We start from the raw sequence: 16,828 nt of genomic DNA, 5'->3' as shown, positions 1-16,828 counted from the left end.
GGGAGTGGTGGAAAGCTGGTCACCTGGGCTCTGATGGGGAGTGTTAGAGCAGAGGGCCCAGGATCCCCGTGTGTGCCCTATATTTGTTGTCTGTGCTGCCTTCAGATCATGCTTCTGTCCTTCTCATAGATGGCTCCACATTTGACCCCTTTACAAATCTGGGTGATTCAGCGCTGGATCAGTTTGCGGAGAGTGACTGGGTTCAGTCTCCACCGTCCGTGTCCAACAGTCCTGCAGGTAATGTTCAGACTGTACTGAATCAGCGATGGGCTCTGTACAGAGCCATGTGGCACGTGACGGCCACTTTTTCTTTCAGTGCCCCAAGGCTCAGCGGGTAAATGCTGTACCCAGGGTGGTGCCAGGCCGTACGCCACCTGTGCCCAGGGTGGTGCCAGGCCGTACGCCACCTGTGCCCAGGGTGGTGCCAGGCCATACGCCACCTGTGCCCAGGGTGGTGCCAGGCCGTACGCCACCTGTGCCCAGGGTGGTGCCAGGCCGTACGCCACCTGTGCCCAGGGTGGTGCCAGGCCGTACGCCACCTGTACCCAGGGTGGTGCCAGGCCGTACGCCACCTGTACCCAGGGTGGTGCCAGGCTGTACGCCACCTGCATCATAAGCTGATGTCAGCTGGGGTGACAAAAGGATTAGGGCGGGGACCAATTAGCCAGATTACCCTCCCAGTGCCCCTGGGCATGGATACTGGATCAGGCTGTGATGCACCCCATGCAGAATAGTCTGCTGCCACGTGGACTGAACCTCCTCAATCCCGCTCCATTGTTGACCTCGCTGCAGTATCTGGGTCAGGGCTGGGTAGGCTCATTTTAATAATTTGGCTCACAAGCTTTGTTTTATTCGTTCATGGGATGTGGGCGTTACTGGCAAGGCCAGCATTTATTGCCCATCCCTAATTGCCCTCGAGAAGGTGGTGGTGAGCTGCCTTCTTGAACCACTGCAGTCCGTGTGGTGAAGGTACTCCCACAGTGCTGTTAGGGAGGGAGTGCCAGGATTTTGACCCAGTGACGATGAAGGATCAGCGATATACTTCCAAGTCAGGACGGTGTGTGACTTGGAGGGGAACTTGGAAGTGGTGGTGTTCCCATGCGCCTGCTGTCCTTGTCCTTCGCGGGTTTGGGAGGTGCTGCCGAAGAAGCCTTGGCGAGTTGCTGCAGTGCATCTTGTAGATGGTACACACTGCAGCCACGGTGCGCCGGTGGTGGAGGGAGTGAATGTTTAAGGTGGTGGATGGGGTGCCAATCAAGCGGGCTGCTTTGTCTTGGATGGTGTCAAGCTTCTTGAGTGTTGTTGGAGCTGCACTCATCCAGGCAAGTGGAATCCTGACTTGTGCCTTGTAGATGGTGGAAAGGCTTTGGGGAGTCAGGAGGTGAGACACTCGCCGCAGAATACCCAGCCTCTGACCTGCTCTTGTTGCCACAGTATTTATGTGACTGGTCCAGTTAAGTTTCTGGTCAATTGTGACCCCCTGGATATTGATGGTGGGGGATTCGGTGATGGTGATGCCGTTGAATGTCATGGGGCGGTGGTTAGACACTCGCTTGTTGGAGATAGTCATTGCCTGGCACTTGTGTGTCACGAATGTTACCTGCCACTTATCAGCCCAAGCCTGAATGTTATCCAAGTCTTGCTGCATGCGGGCATGGACTGCTTCATTATCTAAGGAGTTGAGAATGGCACTGAACACTGCAATCATCAGAGAACATCCCCACTTCTGACCTTATGATGGAGGGAAGGTCATTGATGAAGCAGCTGAAGATGGTTGGGCCTAGGACACTGCCCTGAGGAACTCCTGCAGCGATGTCCTGGGGCTGTGATAATTGACCTTCAACCACCACAACCATCTTCCTTTGTGCTCGGTCTGACTCCAGCCAGTGGAGAGATTTCCCCCTGATTCCCATTGACTTCAATCTTACTCAGGCTCCTTGATGTCACACTCGGTCAAATGCTGCCTCCCCGATGGTTGACTGAAAGTATTGCACTGGAGGTTACAGAGATGGGGAGAGGTGAGGCCATGGAGGAATTTGAAAACAAGGATGAGAATTTTTAAATCAAGGTGTTGCCAGACCGGGAACAAATGAGACAATAAATTATCTTTCTATCCCAGTTTCCCCTCCCCCTAGAAAGGTGATGTTGGGATACAGTCCAATGGAACAAATCAGAAGGAAAATGCTGAAAATGGCTGTAACCTGAAATGTGAGAAATAGATGGCAGGTCAGTCCGCATCTGAAAAAGGGTTAGTGCCAGACACTGCCTTGGAACTGGATACTGACAGATAACAAACCCTCTTCTCGGGGTCTGAGAATCCAGTCCAAGGTCTGAGGAGATTGATCCAACCTTCACTCTTTCCAAACTGGGTGACAGAGAGACGAGGTGAGCCTCATACAGTCAGTGCCTCACCTGGGCCCCCAGGTAACTGGCACAGCTCGCTGCTATCAGAGCCCTTTATGTTTCTGGCATTAGGCGTGGCACAGTCTATTGGATTGAGAGCAGGAAGATATTGAGGGCCCTGGACTCTAGGATAAAGATTATCCACGAGAATTAATTGCCAATTTCTAATCCTGCAGGAAAGATGGACCTGTTGGGTGAAATGGTTCCAAGCACAAAGCAGAATGGCAGCAGTAGCCCTGATGTCTTTGATATGACCGAGATAGGGAACTCCCTAAAGGACTCTTCAAATGGGCCACACCGGACTCCAGAATTATTCCTGGAACCGAATGCTGCATCCCTGGTGAATCTGGACTCATTGCTCTCTGCACCCTTGCACAGCCTTAAAAGCAAGAATCCTTTCCACGCATCAGGTAACGGTCAGCTGCTTCGTGACTGAGTGCATGTTTTTTTTATAAAGATTAATTTAGGGCAAAGAACTGTAGTGTCAGGCATGACCAAGAGTGACTGGCTGAGAGTGACCGCGAGTGACTGACTGACTGAGAGTGACCGCGAGTGACTGACTGAGAGTGACCGCGAGTGACTGAGTGAGAGTGACCGCGAGTGACTGAGTGAGAGTGGCCAAGAATGACTGACTGACTGAGGGTGACTGACTGAGAGTGACCGAGAGTGACTGACTGACTGAGAGTGACCGCGAATGACTGATTGACTGAGTGACCGCAAGTGACTGACTGAGAGAGAGTGACCGAGAGTGACTGATTGACTGAGAGTGACCGCAAGTGACTGACTGAGAGAGTGACCGAGAGTGACTGACTGAGAGTGACCGCAAGTGACTGACTGAGAGTGACTGAGAGTGACTGACCGAGAGTGACCGAGAGTGACGAACTGAGAGTGACCGCGAGTGACTGAGAGTGACCGCAAGTGAGAGACCGAGAGTGACTGACTGAGAGTGACCGAGAGTGACAGATTGACTGAGAGTGACCGAGAGTGACTGACTGAGAGTGACCGAGAGTGACTGACTGAGAGTGACCGCGAGTGACTGACTGAGTGACCGAGAGTGACTGACTGAGAGTGACCGAGAGTGACTGACTGAGAGTGACCGCGAGTGACTGACTGAGAGTGACCGAGAGTGACTGACTGAGAGTGACCACGAGTGACTGACTGAGTGACCGAGAGTGACTGACTGAGAGTGACCGAGAGTGACTGACTGAGAGTGACTGCGAGTGACTGACTGAGAGTGACTGAGAGTGACTGACTCACTGAGAGTGACCGCAAGTGACTGACTGACTGAGAGTGACCGAGAGTGACTGATTGAGAGTGACCGAGAGTGACTGACTGACTGAGAGTGACCGCGAGTGACTGACTCACTGAGAGTGACCGCAAGTGACTGACTGAGAGTGACCGCGAGTGACCAAGAGTGACTGACTGAGAGTGACCGAGAGTGACTGACTGACTGATAGTGACCGCAAGTGACTGACTGATAGTGACCGCAAGTGACTGACTGAGAGTGACCGAGAGTGACTGACTGAGAGTGACCGCGAGTAACTGACTGAGAGTGACCGTGAGTGACTGACTGAGAGTGACCGCGAGTGACTGACTGAGGGTGACCGCGACTGACTGACTGAGAGTGTACGCGACTGACTGAGAGTGACCGCGAGTGACCGAGAGTGACAGACTGAGAGTGACCACGAGTGAATGAGAGTGACCGAGAGTGAATGACTGACTGAGAGTGACCAAGAGTGACCGCGAGTGACTGAGAGTGACCGCGAGTGACTGAGAGTGACCGCGAGTGACCGTGAGTGACTGAGAGTGACCGCGAGTGACTGAGAGTGACCGCAGTGACCGAGAGTGACTGACTGAGAGTGACCAAGAGTGACCGCGAGTGACTGAGAGTGACCGCGAGTGACTGAGAGTGACCGCGAGTGACTGAGAGTGACAGCGAGTGACCGAGAGTGACTGACTGAGAGTGACCGCGAGTGAATGATTGACTGAGAGTGACCGCGAGTGACTGATTGACTGACTGAGAGTGACCGCGAGTGACTGAGAGTGACCGCAAGTGACTGACTGAGAGTGACCGCGAGTGACTGACCGACTGAGAGTGACCGCGAGTGACTGACTGACTGAGAGTGACCGCGAGTGACTGACTGACTGAGTGACTGCGAGTGACTGAGAGTGACCGCGAGTGACTGAGAGTGACTGACTGACTGAGTGACCGCGAGTGACTGACTGACTGAGAGTGACCGAGAGTGACTGACTGAGAGAGAGTGACCGCGAGTGACCGCGAGTCACTGACTGAGAGTGAACGAGAGTGACTGACTGAGAGTGACCGCGAGTGACTGAATGAGAGTGACCGCGAGTGACTGACTAACTGAGTGACCGCGAGTGACTGATTGACTGACTGAGAGTGACCAAGAGTGACTGAGTGACTGAGAGAGAGTGACCGCGAGTGACTGACTAACTGAGTGACCGCGAGTGACTGATTGACTGACTGAGAGAGGGTGACCGCGAGTGACTGACTGACTGAGATTGACCGAGAGTGACTGACTGAGAGTGACCGCGAGTGACTGACTAACTGAGTGACCGCGAGTGACTGATTGACTGACTGAGAGTGACCGAGAGTGACTGAGTGACTGAGAGAGAGTGACCGCGAGTGACTGACTAACTGAGTGACCGCGAGTGACTGATTGACTGACTGAGAGTGACCCTGAGTGACTGAGAGAGAGTGACCGCGAGTGACTGACTAACTGAGTGACCGCGAGTGACTGATTGACTGACTGAGAGTGACCGAGAGTGACTGAGTGACTGAGAGTGACCGCGAGTGACTGACTGAGAGTGACCACGACTGACTGACTGAGAGTGACCGCGAGTGACTGAATGAGAGTGACCGCGAGTGACTGACTAACTGAGTGACCGCGAGTGACTGATTGACTGACTGAGAGTGACCAAGAGTGACTGAGTGACTGAGAGAGAGTGACCGCGAGTGACTGACTAACTGAGTGACCGCGAGTGACTGATTGACTGAGATTGACCGCGAGTGACTGACTAACTGAGTGACCGCGAGTGACTGATTGACTGACTGAGAGTGACCGAGAGTGACTGAGTGACTGAGAGAGAGTGACCGCGAGTGACTGACTAACTGAGTGACCGCGAGTGACTGATTGACTGACTGAGAGTGACCCTGAGTGACTGAGAGAGAGTGACCGCGAGTGACTGACTAACTGAGTGACCGCGAGTGACTGATTGACTGACTGAGAGTGACCGAGAGTGACTGAGTGACTGAGAGTGACCGCGAGTGACTGACTGAGAGTGACCACGACTGACTGACTGAGAGTGACCGCGACTGACTGACTGAAAGTGACCGCGAGTGATTGACTGAGAGTGACCGCGAGTGACTGAGAGTGACCGCGAGTGACTGAGAGTGACCGCAAGTGACTGACTGACTGAGAGTGACCGAGAGTGACTGACTGAGAGTGACCGAGAGTGACTGACTGAGAGTGACCGCAAGAGACTGACTAACTGAGTGACCGAGTGTGATTGACTGACTGGGAGAGAGTGACCGCGAGTGACTGACTGACTGAGAGTGACCGAGAGTGACTGACTAACTGAGTGACTGCGAGTGACTGACTGAGAGTGACCGCGAGTGACTGACGGAGAGTGACCACGAGTGACTGACGGAGAGTGACCACGTGTGACTGACTGAGAGTGACTGCGAGTGACTGACTGAGAGTGACCGCGAGTGACTGAGAGTGACCGCGAGTGACTGACTGAGAGTGACCGCGAGTGACTGACCGACTGAGAGTGACCGCGAGTGACTGACTGACTGAGAGTGACCGCGAGTGACTGACTGACTGAGTGACTGCGAGTGACTGAGAGTGACCGCGAGTGACTGAGAGTGACTGACTGACTGAGTGACCGCGAGTGACTGACTGACTGAGAGTGACCGAGAGTGACTGACTGAGAGAGAGTGACCGCGAGTGACCGCGAGTCACTGACTGAGAGTGAACGAGAGTGACTGACTGAGAGTGACCGCGAGTGACTGAATGAGAGTGACCGCGAGTGACTGACTAACTGAGTGACCGCGAGTGACTGATTGACTGACTGAGAGTGACCAAGAGTGACTGAGTGACTGAGAGAGAGTGACCGCGAGTGACTGACTAACTGAGTGACCGCGAGTGACTGATTGACTGACTGAGAGAGGGTGACCGCGAGTGACTGACTGACTGAGATTGACCGAGAGTGACTGACTGAGAGTGACCGCGAGTGACTGACTAACTGAGTGACCGCGAGTGACTGATTGACTGACTGAGAGTGACCGAGAGTGACTGAGTGACTGAGAGAGAGTGACCGCGAGTGACTGACTAACTGAGTGACCGCGAGTGACTGATTGACTGACTGAGAGTGACCCTGAGTGACTGAGAGAGAGTGACCGCGAGTGACTGACTAACTGAGTGACCGCGAGTGACTGATTGACTGACTGAGAGTGACCGAGAGTGACTGAGTGACTGAGAGTGACCGCGAGTGACTGACTGAGAGTGACCACGACTGACTGACTGAGAGTGACCGCGAGTGACTGAATGAGAGTGACCGCGAGTGACTGACTAACTGAGTGACCGCGAGTGACTGATTGACTGACTGAGAGTGACCAAGAGTGACTGAGTGACTGAGAGAGAGTGACCGCGAGTGACTGACTAACTGAGTGACCGCGAGTGACTGATTGACTGAGATTGACCGAGAGTGACTGAGTGACTGAGAGTGACCGCGAGTGACTGACTGAGAGTGACCACGACTGACTGACTGAGAGTGACTGCGAGTGACTGACTGAGAGTGACCGCGAGTGACTGAGAGTGACCGCGAGTGACTGAGAGTGACCGCGAGTGACCGACTGAGAGTGACCATGAGTGACTGACCGACTGAGAGGGACCGAGAGTGACTGACTGACTGAGAGAGAGTGACCGCGAGTGACCGAGCGTGACTGACTGAGAGTGACCGAGAGTGACTGACTGAGAGTGACCCTGAGTGACTGAGAGAGAGTGACCGCGAGTGACTGACTGAGAGTGACAGCGACTGACTGAGAGTTACCGCGAGTGACTGACTGAGAGTGACCGCGAGTGACTGAGAGTGACCGCGACTGACTGAGTGTGACCGCGAGTGACTGACTGAGAGTGACCGCGAGTGACTGTGAGTGACCGCGAGTGACTGAGTGACCGCGAGTGACTGACTGACTGAGAGGGACCGAGAGTGACTGACTGACTGAGAGAGAGTGACCGCGAGTGACCGAGCGTGACTGACTGAGAGTGACCGAGAGTGACTGACTGAGAGTGACCCTGAGTGACTGAGAGAGAGTGACCGCGAGTGACTGACTGAGAGTGACAGCGACTGACTGAGAGTTACCGCGAGTGACTGACTGAGAGTGACCGCGAGTGACTGAGAGTGACCGCGACTGACTGAGTGTGACCGCGAGTGACTGACTGAGAGTGACCGCGAGTGACTGTGAGTGACCGAGAGTGACTGACTGAGAGTGACTGAGAGTGACCACGAGTGACTGAGAGTGACCGAGAGTGACTGACCGAGAGTGACCGCAAGTGACCGTGAGTGACTGACTGAGAGTGACCGCGAGTGACCGAGTGTTACTGAGAGTGACTGACCGAGAGTGACCGCGAGTGACCGACTGAGAGTGACCGCGACTGACTGACTGAGAGTGACTGCGAGTGACTGAGAGTGACCGCGAGTGACCGAGAGTGACTGACTGAGAGTGACCGCGAGTGAATGATTGACTGAGAGTGACTGCGAGTGACTGATTGACTGATTGAGAGTGACCGCTAGTGACTGACTGACTGAGAGTGACCGCGACTGACTGACTGAGAGGGACTGCGAGTGACCGCGAGTGACTGACTGAGAGTGACCGAGAGTGACTGATTGAGAGTGACCGCGAGTGACTGACTGAGAGTGACCGAGAGTGACTGACTGAGAGTGACCGCGAGTGACTGACTGAGAGGGACTGCGAGTGACTGACCGCGAGTGGCCGCGAGTGACTGATTGACTGAGAGTGACCGCGAGTGACTGATTGACTGAGAGTGACCGCGAGTGACTGATTGACTGAGAGTGACCGCGAGTGTCTGACTGACTGAGAGTGACCGCGAGTGACTGACTGACTGAGAGTGACCGCAAGTGACTGAGAGTGACAGACTGAGAGTGACCGAGAGTGACAGACTGAGAGTGACCGAGAGTGACTGACTGAGAGTGACCGCGAGTGACTGACTGAGAGTGACCGAGAGTGACTGATTGAGAGTGACCGCGAGTGACTGACTGAGAGTGACCGAGAGTGACTGACTGAGAGTGACCGCGAGTGACTGACTGAGAGGGACTGCGAGTGACTGACCGCGAGTGACTGATTGACTGAGAGTGACCGCGAGTGACTGATTGACTGAGAGTGACCGCGAGTGACTGATTGACTGAGAGTGACCGCGAGTGTCTGACTGACTGAGAGTGACCGCGAGTGACTGACTGACTGAGAGTGACCGCAAGTGACTGAGAGTGACAGACTGAGAGTGACCGAGAGTGACAGACTGAGAGTGACCGAGAGTGACTGACTGAGAGTGACCGCGACTGACTGACTGAGAGTGACCGTGAGTGACTGACTGAGAGTGACCAAGAGTGACTGACTGACTGAGAGTGACCGCGAGTGACTGACTGAGAGTGACCGAGAGTGACTGACTGAGAGTGACCGCAAGTGACCGAGAGTGACTGACTGCGAGTGACCGCGAGTGACTGACTGAGAGTGACCGAGAGTGACCACGAGTGACTGACAGTGACCGAGAGTGACTGACTGAGAGTGACCGCAAGTGACCGAGAGTGACTGACTTGAGAGTGACCACGAGTGACTGAGAGTGACCGAGAGTGACTGACTGAGAGTGACCGAGAGTGACTGACTGAGAGTGACCACGAGTGACTGAGAGTGACCGAGAGTGACTGACCGAGAGTGACCGCAAGTGACCGTGAGTGACTGACTGAGAGTGACCGCGAGTGACCGAGTGTTACTGAGAGTGACTGACCGAGAGTGACCGCGAGTGACCGACTGAGAGTGACCGCGACTGACTGACTGAGAGTGACTGAGAGTGACCGCGAGTGACCGAGAGTGACTGACTGAGAGTGACCGCGAGTGAATGATTGACTGAGAGTGACTGCGAGTGACTGATTGACTGACTGAGAGTGACCGCTAGTGACTGACTGACTGAGAGTGACTGCGACTGACTGACTGAGAGTGACCGCAAGTGACCATGAGTGACTGACTGAGAGTGACTGAAAGTGACCGCGAGTGACTGACTGAGAGTGACCGAGAGTGACTGATTGAGAGTGACCGCGAGTGACTGACTGAGAGTGACCGAGAGTGACTGACTGAGAGTGACCGCGAGTGACTGACTGAGAGGGACTGCGAGTGACTGACCGCGAGTGGCCGCGAGTGACTGATTGACTGAGAGTGACCGCGAGTGACTGATTGAGAGTGACCGAGAGTGACTGACTGAGAGTGACCGCGAGTGACTGACTGAGAGGGACTGCGAGTGACTGACCGCGAGTGACTGATTGACTGAGAGTGACCGCGAGTGACTGATTGACTGAGAGTGACCGCGAGTGACTGATTGACTGAGAGTGACCGCGAGTGTCTGACTGACTGAGAGTGACCGCGAGTGACTGACTGACTGAGAGTGACCGCAAGTGACTGAGAGTGACAGACTGAGAGTGACCGAGAGTGACAGACTGAGAGTGACCGAGAGTGACTGACTGAGAGTGACCGCGACTGACTGACTGAGAGTGACCGTGAGTGACTGACTGAGAGTGACCAAGAGTGACTGACTGACTGAGAGTGACCGCGACTGACTGACTGACTGAGAGTGACCGTGAGTAACTGATTGAGAGTGACCGCGACTGAATGACTGAGAGTGACTGACTGACTGAGAGTGACCGCGAGTGACTGACTGAGAGTGACCGAGAGTGACTGACTGAGAGTGACCGCAAGTGACCGAGAGTGACTGACTGCGAGTGACCGCGAGTGACTGACTGAGAGTGACCGAGAGTGACCACGAGTGACTGACAGTGACCGAGAGTGACTGACTGAGAGTGACCGCAAGTGACCGAGAGTGACTGACTTGAGAGTGACCACGAGTGACTGAGAGTGACCTAGAGTGACTGACTGAGAGTGACCGAGAGTGACTGACTGAGAGTGACTGAGAGTGACCGAGAGTGACTGACCGAGAGTGACCGCAAGTGACCGTGAGTGACTGACTGAGAGTGACCGCGAGTGACCGAGTGTTACTGAGAGTGACTGACCGAGAGTGACCGCGAGTGACCGACTGAGAGTGACCGCGACTGACTGACTGAGAGTGACTGCGAGTGACTGAGAGTGACCGCGAGTGACCGAGAGTGACTGACTGAGAGTGACCGCGAGTGAATGATTGACTGAGAGTGACCGCGAGTGACTGATTGACTGACTGAGAGTGACCGCTAGTGACTGACTGACTGAGAGTGACCGCGACTGACTGACTGAGAGTGACCGCAAGTGACCATGAGTGACTGACTGAGAGTGACTGAAAGTGACCGAGAGTGACTGACTGAGAGTGACCGAGAGTGACTGACTGAGAGTGACAGCGAGTGACTGACGGAGAGTGACCGCGAGTGACTGACTGAGAGTGACCGACTGAGAGTGACCGAGAGTGACTAACTGAGAGTGACCGCGACTGACTGACTGAGAGTGACCGCAAGTGACCGTGAGTGACTGACTGAGAGTGACCGAGAGTGACTGACTGAGGGTGACCGTGAGTGACTGACTGAGAGTGACCGCGAGTTATCTCCTTCAAAAATGAATTTGGCAAACATCTGTTTGGAAATGGCGTTGGTGGTGAGAAAGATCAATACAGACTGAGATAAACAAATATACCCCTGAACATGGTTCATGTGGGGACAATGGAGGGGAATACCATCCGGAAAGGGCTGAACACGGGTTGAGGGTGAAAATTAAATGGAAGGGTAGATTCCGTGATGGGGTGGAGTGTACATGGGCTGTGGGAGGAGATTAAATGGGTGGGTAGAGTCTGTGATCGGGAGAGTGTACATGGGCTGTGGGAGGAGATTAAATGGGTGGGTAGAGTCTGTGATAGGGGAGAGTGTACATGGGCTGTGGGAGGAGATTAAATGGGTGGGTAGAGTCTGTGATCGGGAGAGTGTACATGGGCTGTGGGAGGAGATTAAATGGGTGGATAGAGTCTGTGATACGATGCAGTGTACATGGGATGTGGGAGGAGATTAAATGGGTGGGGAGAATCAGTGATAGGTTTGAGTGTACATGAGCTAAGGTAGGAGATTAAATAGCTGGGTAGATGCCATGATAGGGGAGAGTGTACATGGGCTGTGGGAGGAGATTAAATGGGTGGGTAGAGTCTATGATGTTATAGTGTGTACGTGGGCTGTGTGAGGAGATTAACTGGGTGGGTAGAGTACATGAGAGTGTACAGAGTACATTGGCTGTGGGAGGAGGTTAAATGGGTGGTAGAGTCTGTGATAGGGGAGCGTGTACATGGGCTGAGGGAGGAGATTAAATGTGTGGGTAGAGCCCGTGATAGGGGAGAGTGTACCCGGGCTGTGGGAGGAGATTAAATGGATGGGTAGAGTCTCATGATAGGGTAGAGTTTACATGGGCTGAGGGAGGAGATTAAATGGGAGGGTAGAGTCTCATGATAGGGTAGAGTTTACATGGGCTGAGGGAGGAGATTAAATGGGAGGGTAGAGTCCATGATAGGTACGAATGTACATGGGCTGTGGGTGTGGTTTGAATGGGTGGGTAGAGTCTGTGATAGGGTAAAGTGTACATGGGCTGTGGGAGGGGATTAAATGGGTGGGTAGCGTCCATGATAGCGTAGAGTGTACATGGGCAGTAGGAGCTGATTAAATGGGTGGGTAGAGTTTGTGATAGGGTGGACTGTACATGGGGTGTGGGTGGAGATCAAATGGGTTGGTAGAGTCTGTGATAGGGGAGAGTGTACATGGGCTGTGGGAGGAGATTAAATGGGTGGATAGAGTCTGTGATAGGGGAGAGTGTACATGGGCTGTGGGAAGAGGTTAAATGGACGGGTATGAGTAGGAGCGATGGGTGAAACGTCTTTTTTTCTTTGCTGTCTCACTGTTCCCATGGTGTCTATAGTTGCCCGTGATTGGTAATGTAACAGTAGAAGGGAAATCGCTGTTACTTGGATTTATTGTGATTGCAGCCAGTATGGAAAATGTTCTCTCCTTTCACTTCTATGACCCGAGTCAAACCCAGCCCGCACTGAGGGACTGAATATCCTCCTGGTGTGTAAGAGACCCATGTGAGCTTTACTCTGTATCTAACCCTTGCTGTACCTGCCCTGGGAGTGTTTGATGGGACAGTGTAGAGGGAGCTTTACTCTGTATCTAACCCATGCTGTACCTGCCCTGGGAATGTTTGATGGGACAGTGTAGAGGGAGCTTTACTCTGTATCTAACCCACGCTGCACCTGCCCTGGGAATGTTTGATGGGACAGTGTAGAGGGAGCTTTACTCTGTATCTAACCCACGCTGTACCTGCCCTGGGAGTGTTTGATGGGACAGTGTAGAGGGAGCTTTACTCTGTATCTAACCCACGCTGTACCTGCCCTGGGAATGTTTGATGGGACAGTGTAGAGGGAGCTTTACTCTGTATCTAACCCACGCTGTACCTGCCCTGGGAGTGTTTGATGGGACAGTGTAGAGGGAGCTTTACTCTGTATCTAACCCGTGCTGTACCTGTCCTGGGAGTGTTTGATGGGACAGTGTAGAGGGAGCTTTACTCTGTATCTAACCTGTGCTGTCCCTGCCCTGGGAGTGTTTGATGGGACAGTGTAGAGGGAGCTTTACTCTGTATCTAACCCGTGCTGTACCTGCCCTGGGAGTGTTTGATGGGACAGTGTAGAGGGAGCTTTACTCTGTATCTAACCCATGCTGTACCTGCCCTGGGAGTGTTTGATGGGACAGTGTAGAGGGAGCTTTACTCTGTATCTAACCCGTGCTGTACCTGTCCTGGGAGTGTTTGATGGGACAGTGTAGAGGGAGCTTTACTCTGTATCTAACCCACGCTGTACCTGCCCTGGGAGTGTTTGATGGGACAGTGTAGAGGGAGCTTTACTCTGTATCTAACCCGTGCTGTACCTGCCCTGGGAGTGTTTGATGGGACAGTGTAGAGGGAGTTTTACTCTGTATCTAACCCGTGCTGTACCTGCCCTGGGAATGTTTGATGGGACAGTGTAGGGGGAGCTTTACTCTGTATCTAACCCGTGCTGTACCTGCCCTGGGAGTGTTTGATGGGACAGTGTAGGGGGAGCTTTACTCTGTATCTAACCCGTGCTGTACCATCCCTGGGAGTGTTTGATGGGACAGTGTGGAGGGAGCTTTACTCTGTATCTAACCCGTGCTGTACCATCCCTGGGAGTGTTTGATGGGACAGTGTGGAGGGAGCTTTACTCTGTATCTAATCAGTGCTGTACCTGCCCTGGGAGTGTTTGATGGGACAGTGTAGAGGGAGCTTTACTCTGTATCTAACCCCCTGTACCTGCCCTGGGAGTGTTTGATGGGACAGTGTAGAGAGAGCTTTACTCTGTATCTAACCCCCTGTACCTGCCCTGGGAGTGTTTGATGGGACAGTGTAGAGGGAGCTTTACTCTGTATCTAACCCGTGCTGTACCTGCCCTGGGAGTGTTTGATGGGACAGTGTAGAGGGAGCTTTACTCTGTATCTAACCCGTGCTGTACCTGTCCTGGGAGTGTTTGATGGGACAGTGTAGAGGGAGCTTTAATCTGTATCTAACCTGTGCTGTCCCTACCCTGGGAGTGTTTGATGGGACAGTGTAGAGGGAGCTTTACTCTGTATCTAACCCTTGCTGTACCTGCCCTGGGAGTGTTTGATGGGACAGTGTGGAGGGAGCTTTACTCTGTATCTAATCAGTGCTGTACCATCCCTGGGAGTGTTTGATGGGACAGTGTGGAGGGAGCTTTACTCTGTATCTAATCAGTGCTGTACCATCCCTGGGAGTGTTTGATGGGACAGTGTGGAGGGAGCTTTACTCTGTATCTAACCCGTGCTGTACCATCCCTGGGAGTGTTTGATGGGACAGTGTGGAGGGAGCTTTACTCTGTATCTAATCAGTGCTGTACCTGCCCTGGGAGTGTTTGATGGGACAGTGTAGAGGGAGCTTTACTCTGTATCTAACCCCCTGTACCTGCCCTGGGAGTGTTTGATGGGACAGTGTAGAGAGAGCTTTACTCTGTATCTAACCCCCTGTACCTGCCCTGGGAGTGTTTGATGGGACAGTGTAGAGGGAGCTTTACTCTGTATCTAACCCGTGCTGTACCTGTCCTGGGAGTGTTTGATGGGACAGTGTAGAGGGAGCTTTACTCTGTATCTAACCCGTGCTGTACCTGCCCTGGGAGTGTTTGATGGGACAGTGTAGAGGGAGCTTTACTCTGTATCTAACCCGTGCTGTACCTGCCCTGGGAGTGTTTGATGGGACAGTGTAGAGGGAGCTTTACTCTGTATCTAATCAGTGCTGTACCTGCCCTGGGAGTGTTTGATGGGACAGTGTGGAGGGAGCTTTACTCTGTATCTAACCCCCTGTACCTGCCCTGGGAGTGTTTGATGGGACAGTGTAGAGGGAGCTTTACTCTGTATCTAACTCCGTGCTGTACCTGCCCTGGGAGTGTTTGATGGGGCAGTGTAGAGGGAGCTTTACTCTGTATCTAACTCCGTGCTGTACCTGCCCTGGGAGTGTTTGATGGGACAGTGTAGAGGGAGCTTCACTCTTTATCTAACCCGTGCTGTACCTGCCCTGGGAGTGTTTGATGGGACAGTGTAGAGGGAGCTTTACTCTGTATCTAACCCGTGCCGTACCTGCCCTGGGATTGTTTGATGGGACAGTGTAGAGGGAGCTTTACTCTGTATCTAACCCGTGCTGTACCTGCCCTGGGAGTGTTTGATGGGACAGTGTAGAGGGAGCTTTACTCTGTATCTAACCCGTGCTGTACCTGCCCTGGGAGTGTTTGATGGGACAGTGTAGAGGGAGCTTTACTCTGTATCTAACCCGTGCTGTACCTGCCCTGGGAGTGTTTGATGGGACAGTGTAGAGGGAGCTTTACTCTGTATCTAACCCGTGCTGTACCTGCCCTGGGAGTGTTTGCTGGGACAGTATAATCCCACCCCTGACGTCACTAACCTCAGGGGCACACGATGCACTGTGACGAGAGGTTGGGTCTGACTGGGTTGCTGGAGGTGTACGGGGAGCTGGAACACTCAGTGTGGCGTCAAATTATGAACTTTCTTCTCGTTGCAGGAGGTCTTGGCACAATCTCTATGTCCAACCCCTTTCAGCTGAGTGAGCAGAATAAACTGACCTTGAAGCCGATGGAGAGCCGCGCTGGGATTGGCCAGCCCGCCATGATGGGCAGCGGCACAGTGGGAATGGGCATGGCTTCAATGCCCTTCATGGCGACTCCACCTACAGCCTTGAACAACATGCCCGTCGCCATGACTCATCCTTCGACGTTCGTTCGTTTACCGCAGGTGCCAACCATGGTGCCACAGGCGGGAATGGCAATGGACATGAGTAACCGGTTTGCACAGCCGCTGGTGCCAGTCGCTAAACCTGCTGGTGTGTCTCAGCCAGCCGCAAGCCTAAACCCCTTTCTCTGAGGTCAACCAGCGACCTTTAATTAGCCTAAATGAGCAGTGTTTCTCTGTGGTACTGAGGATAAGAGTGTAAATCTCAACTGGTCACAAGGAAAGCTATCCCACGCTGCCTCAGTGGGATCAACTGCAGTGACTTTGCAAAGTGGGACATTCAGGAATATATTGGGGGTGTGTAATACTTCTAAAATATGGGGAGAGCTTCAAAAATAAACATTTAATTTTATATCACTGGCTAACGTGTTGTGAGTTCCATTTACTACACCAACATTGGCCAGTTGTTGAGGTCAGCTGACCCACCCTTGGATTGGAATCTCAGCAGTGATTGGGTAAGATGTTGTCACGTGATATGGAATTGTTTTCTGCCACCGGCCCAGCCTTTTGTAAGGTTCTGTTGAAAACAATAATCTTCCATCTGTGACACCAGCCATGGACATAGAAACATAGAAGATAGGAGCAGGAGTAGACCATTCGGCCCCTCGAGCCTGCTCCGCCATTCAGTGAGATCATGGCTGATCATCCAAACTCAGTACCCTGTCCCTGCCTTCTCCCCATATCCCTTGATCCCTTTAGCATTAAGAAATATATCTAACTCCTTCTTGAATATATTTAACGAATTGGCCTCAACTGCCTTCTGTGGTAGAGAATTCCACAGGTTCACCACTCTCTGGGTGAAGAAATTCCTCCTCATCTCAGTCCTAGATGG

The 16,828-nt window shown here is 53.1% G+C and overlaps 2 protein-coding genes across 2 annotated transcripts in view; both read left to right on the top strand.

Annotated features, from left to right (window-relative positions):
- Positions 1-16,348, top strand: part of LOC147102564 (epsin-3-like) — a 108,171-nt gene extending 91,823 nt beyond the window's left edge. Inside the window, exons 7-9 of the mRNA XM_085964051.1 lie at positions 130-237; positions 2,580-2,813; positions 15,770-16,348. Coding sequence (XP_085820177.1) covers positions 130-237; positions 2,580-2,813; positions 15,770-16,128 — 701 coding nt within the window. The 3' untranslated portion in view covers positions 16,129-16,348. The remainder of the gene's footprint in view (positions 1-129; positions 238-2,579; positions 2,814-15,769) is intronic.
- Positions 1-16,828, top strand: part of mrps7 (mitochondrial ribosomal protein S7) — a 1,172,241-nt gene that overhangs the window by 477,841 nt on the left and 677,572 nt on the right. The gene's annotated exons all lie outside the window — the stretch shown is intronic.

This window comes from Somniosus microcephalus, chromosome 21 (assembly GCF_052327205.1).
Source record: "Somniosus microcephalus isolate GS21.2 chromosome 21, FLI_Smic_1.0, whole genome shotgun sequence".
Taxonomy (NCBI): domain Eukaryota; kingdom Metazoa; phylum Chordata; class Chondrichthyes; order Squaliformes; family Somniosidae; genus Somniosus; species Somniosus microcephalus.
Note: the sequence above shows the minus strand (reverse complement) of the source record. Positions and strands in the feature narration are given on the sequence as shown.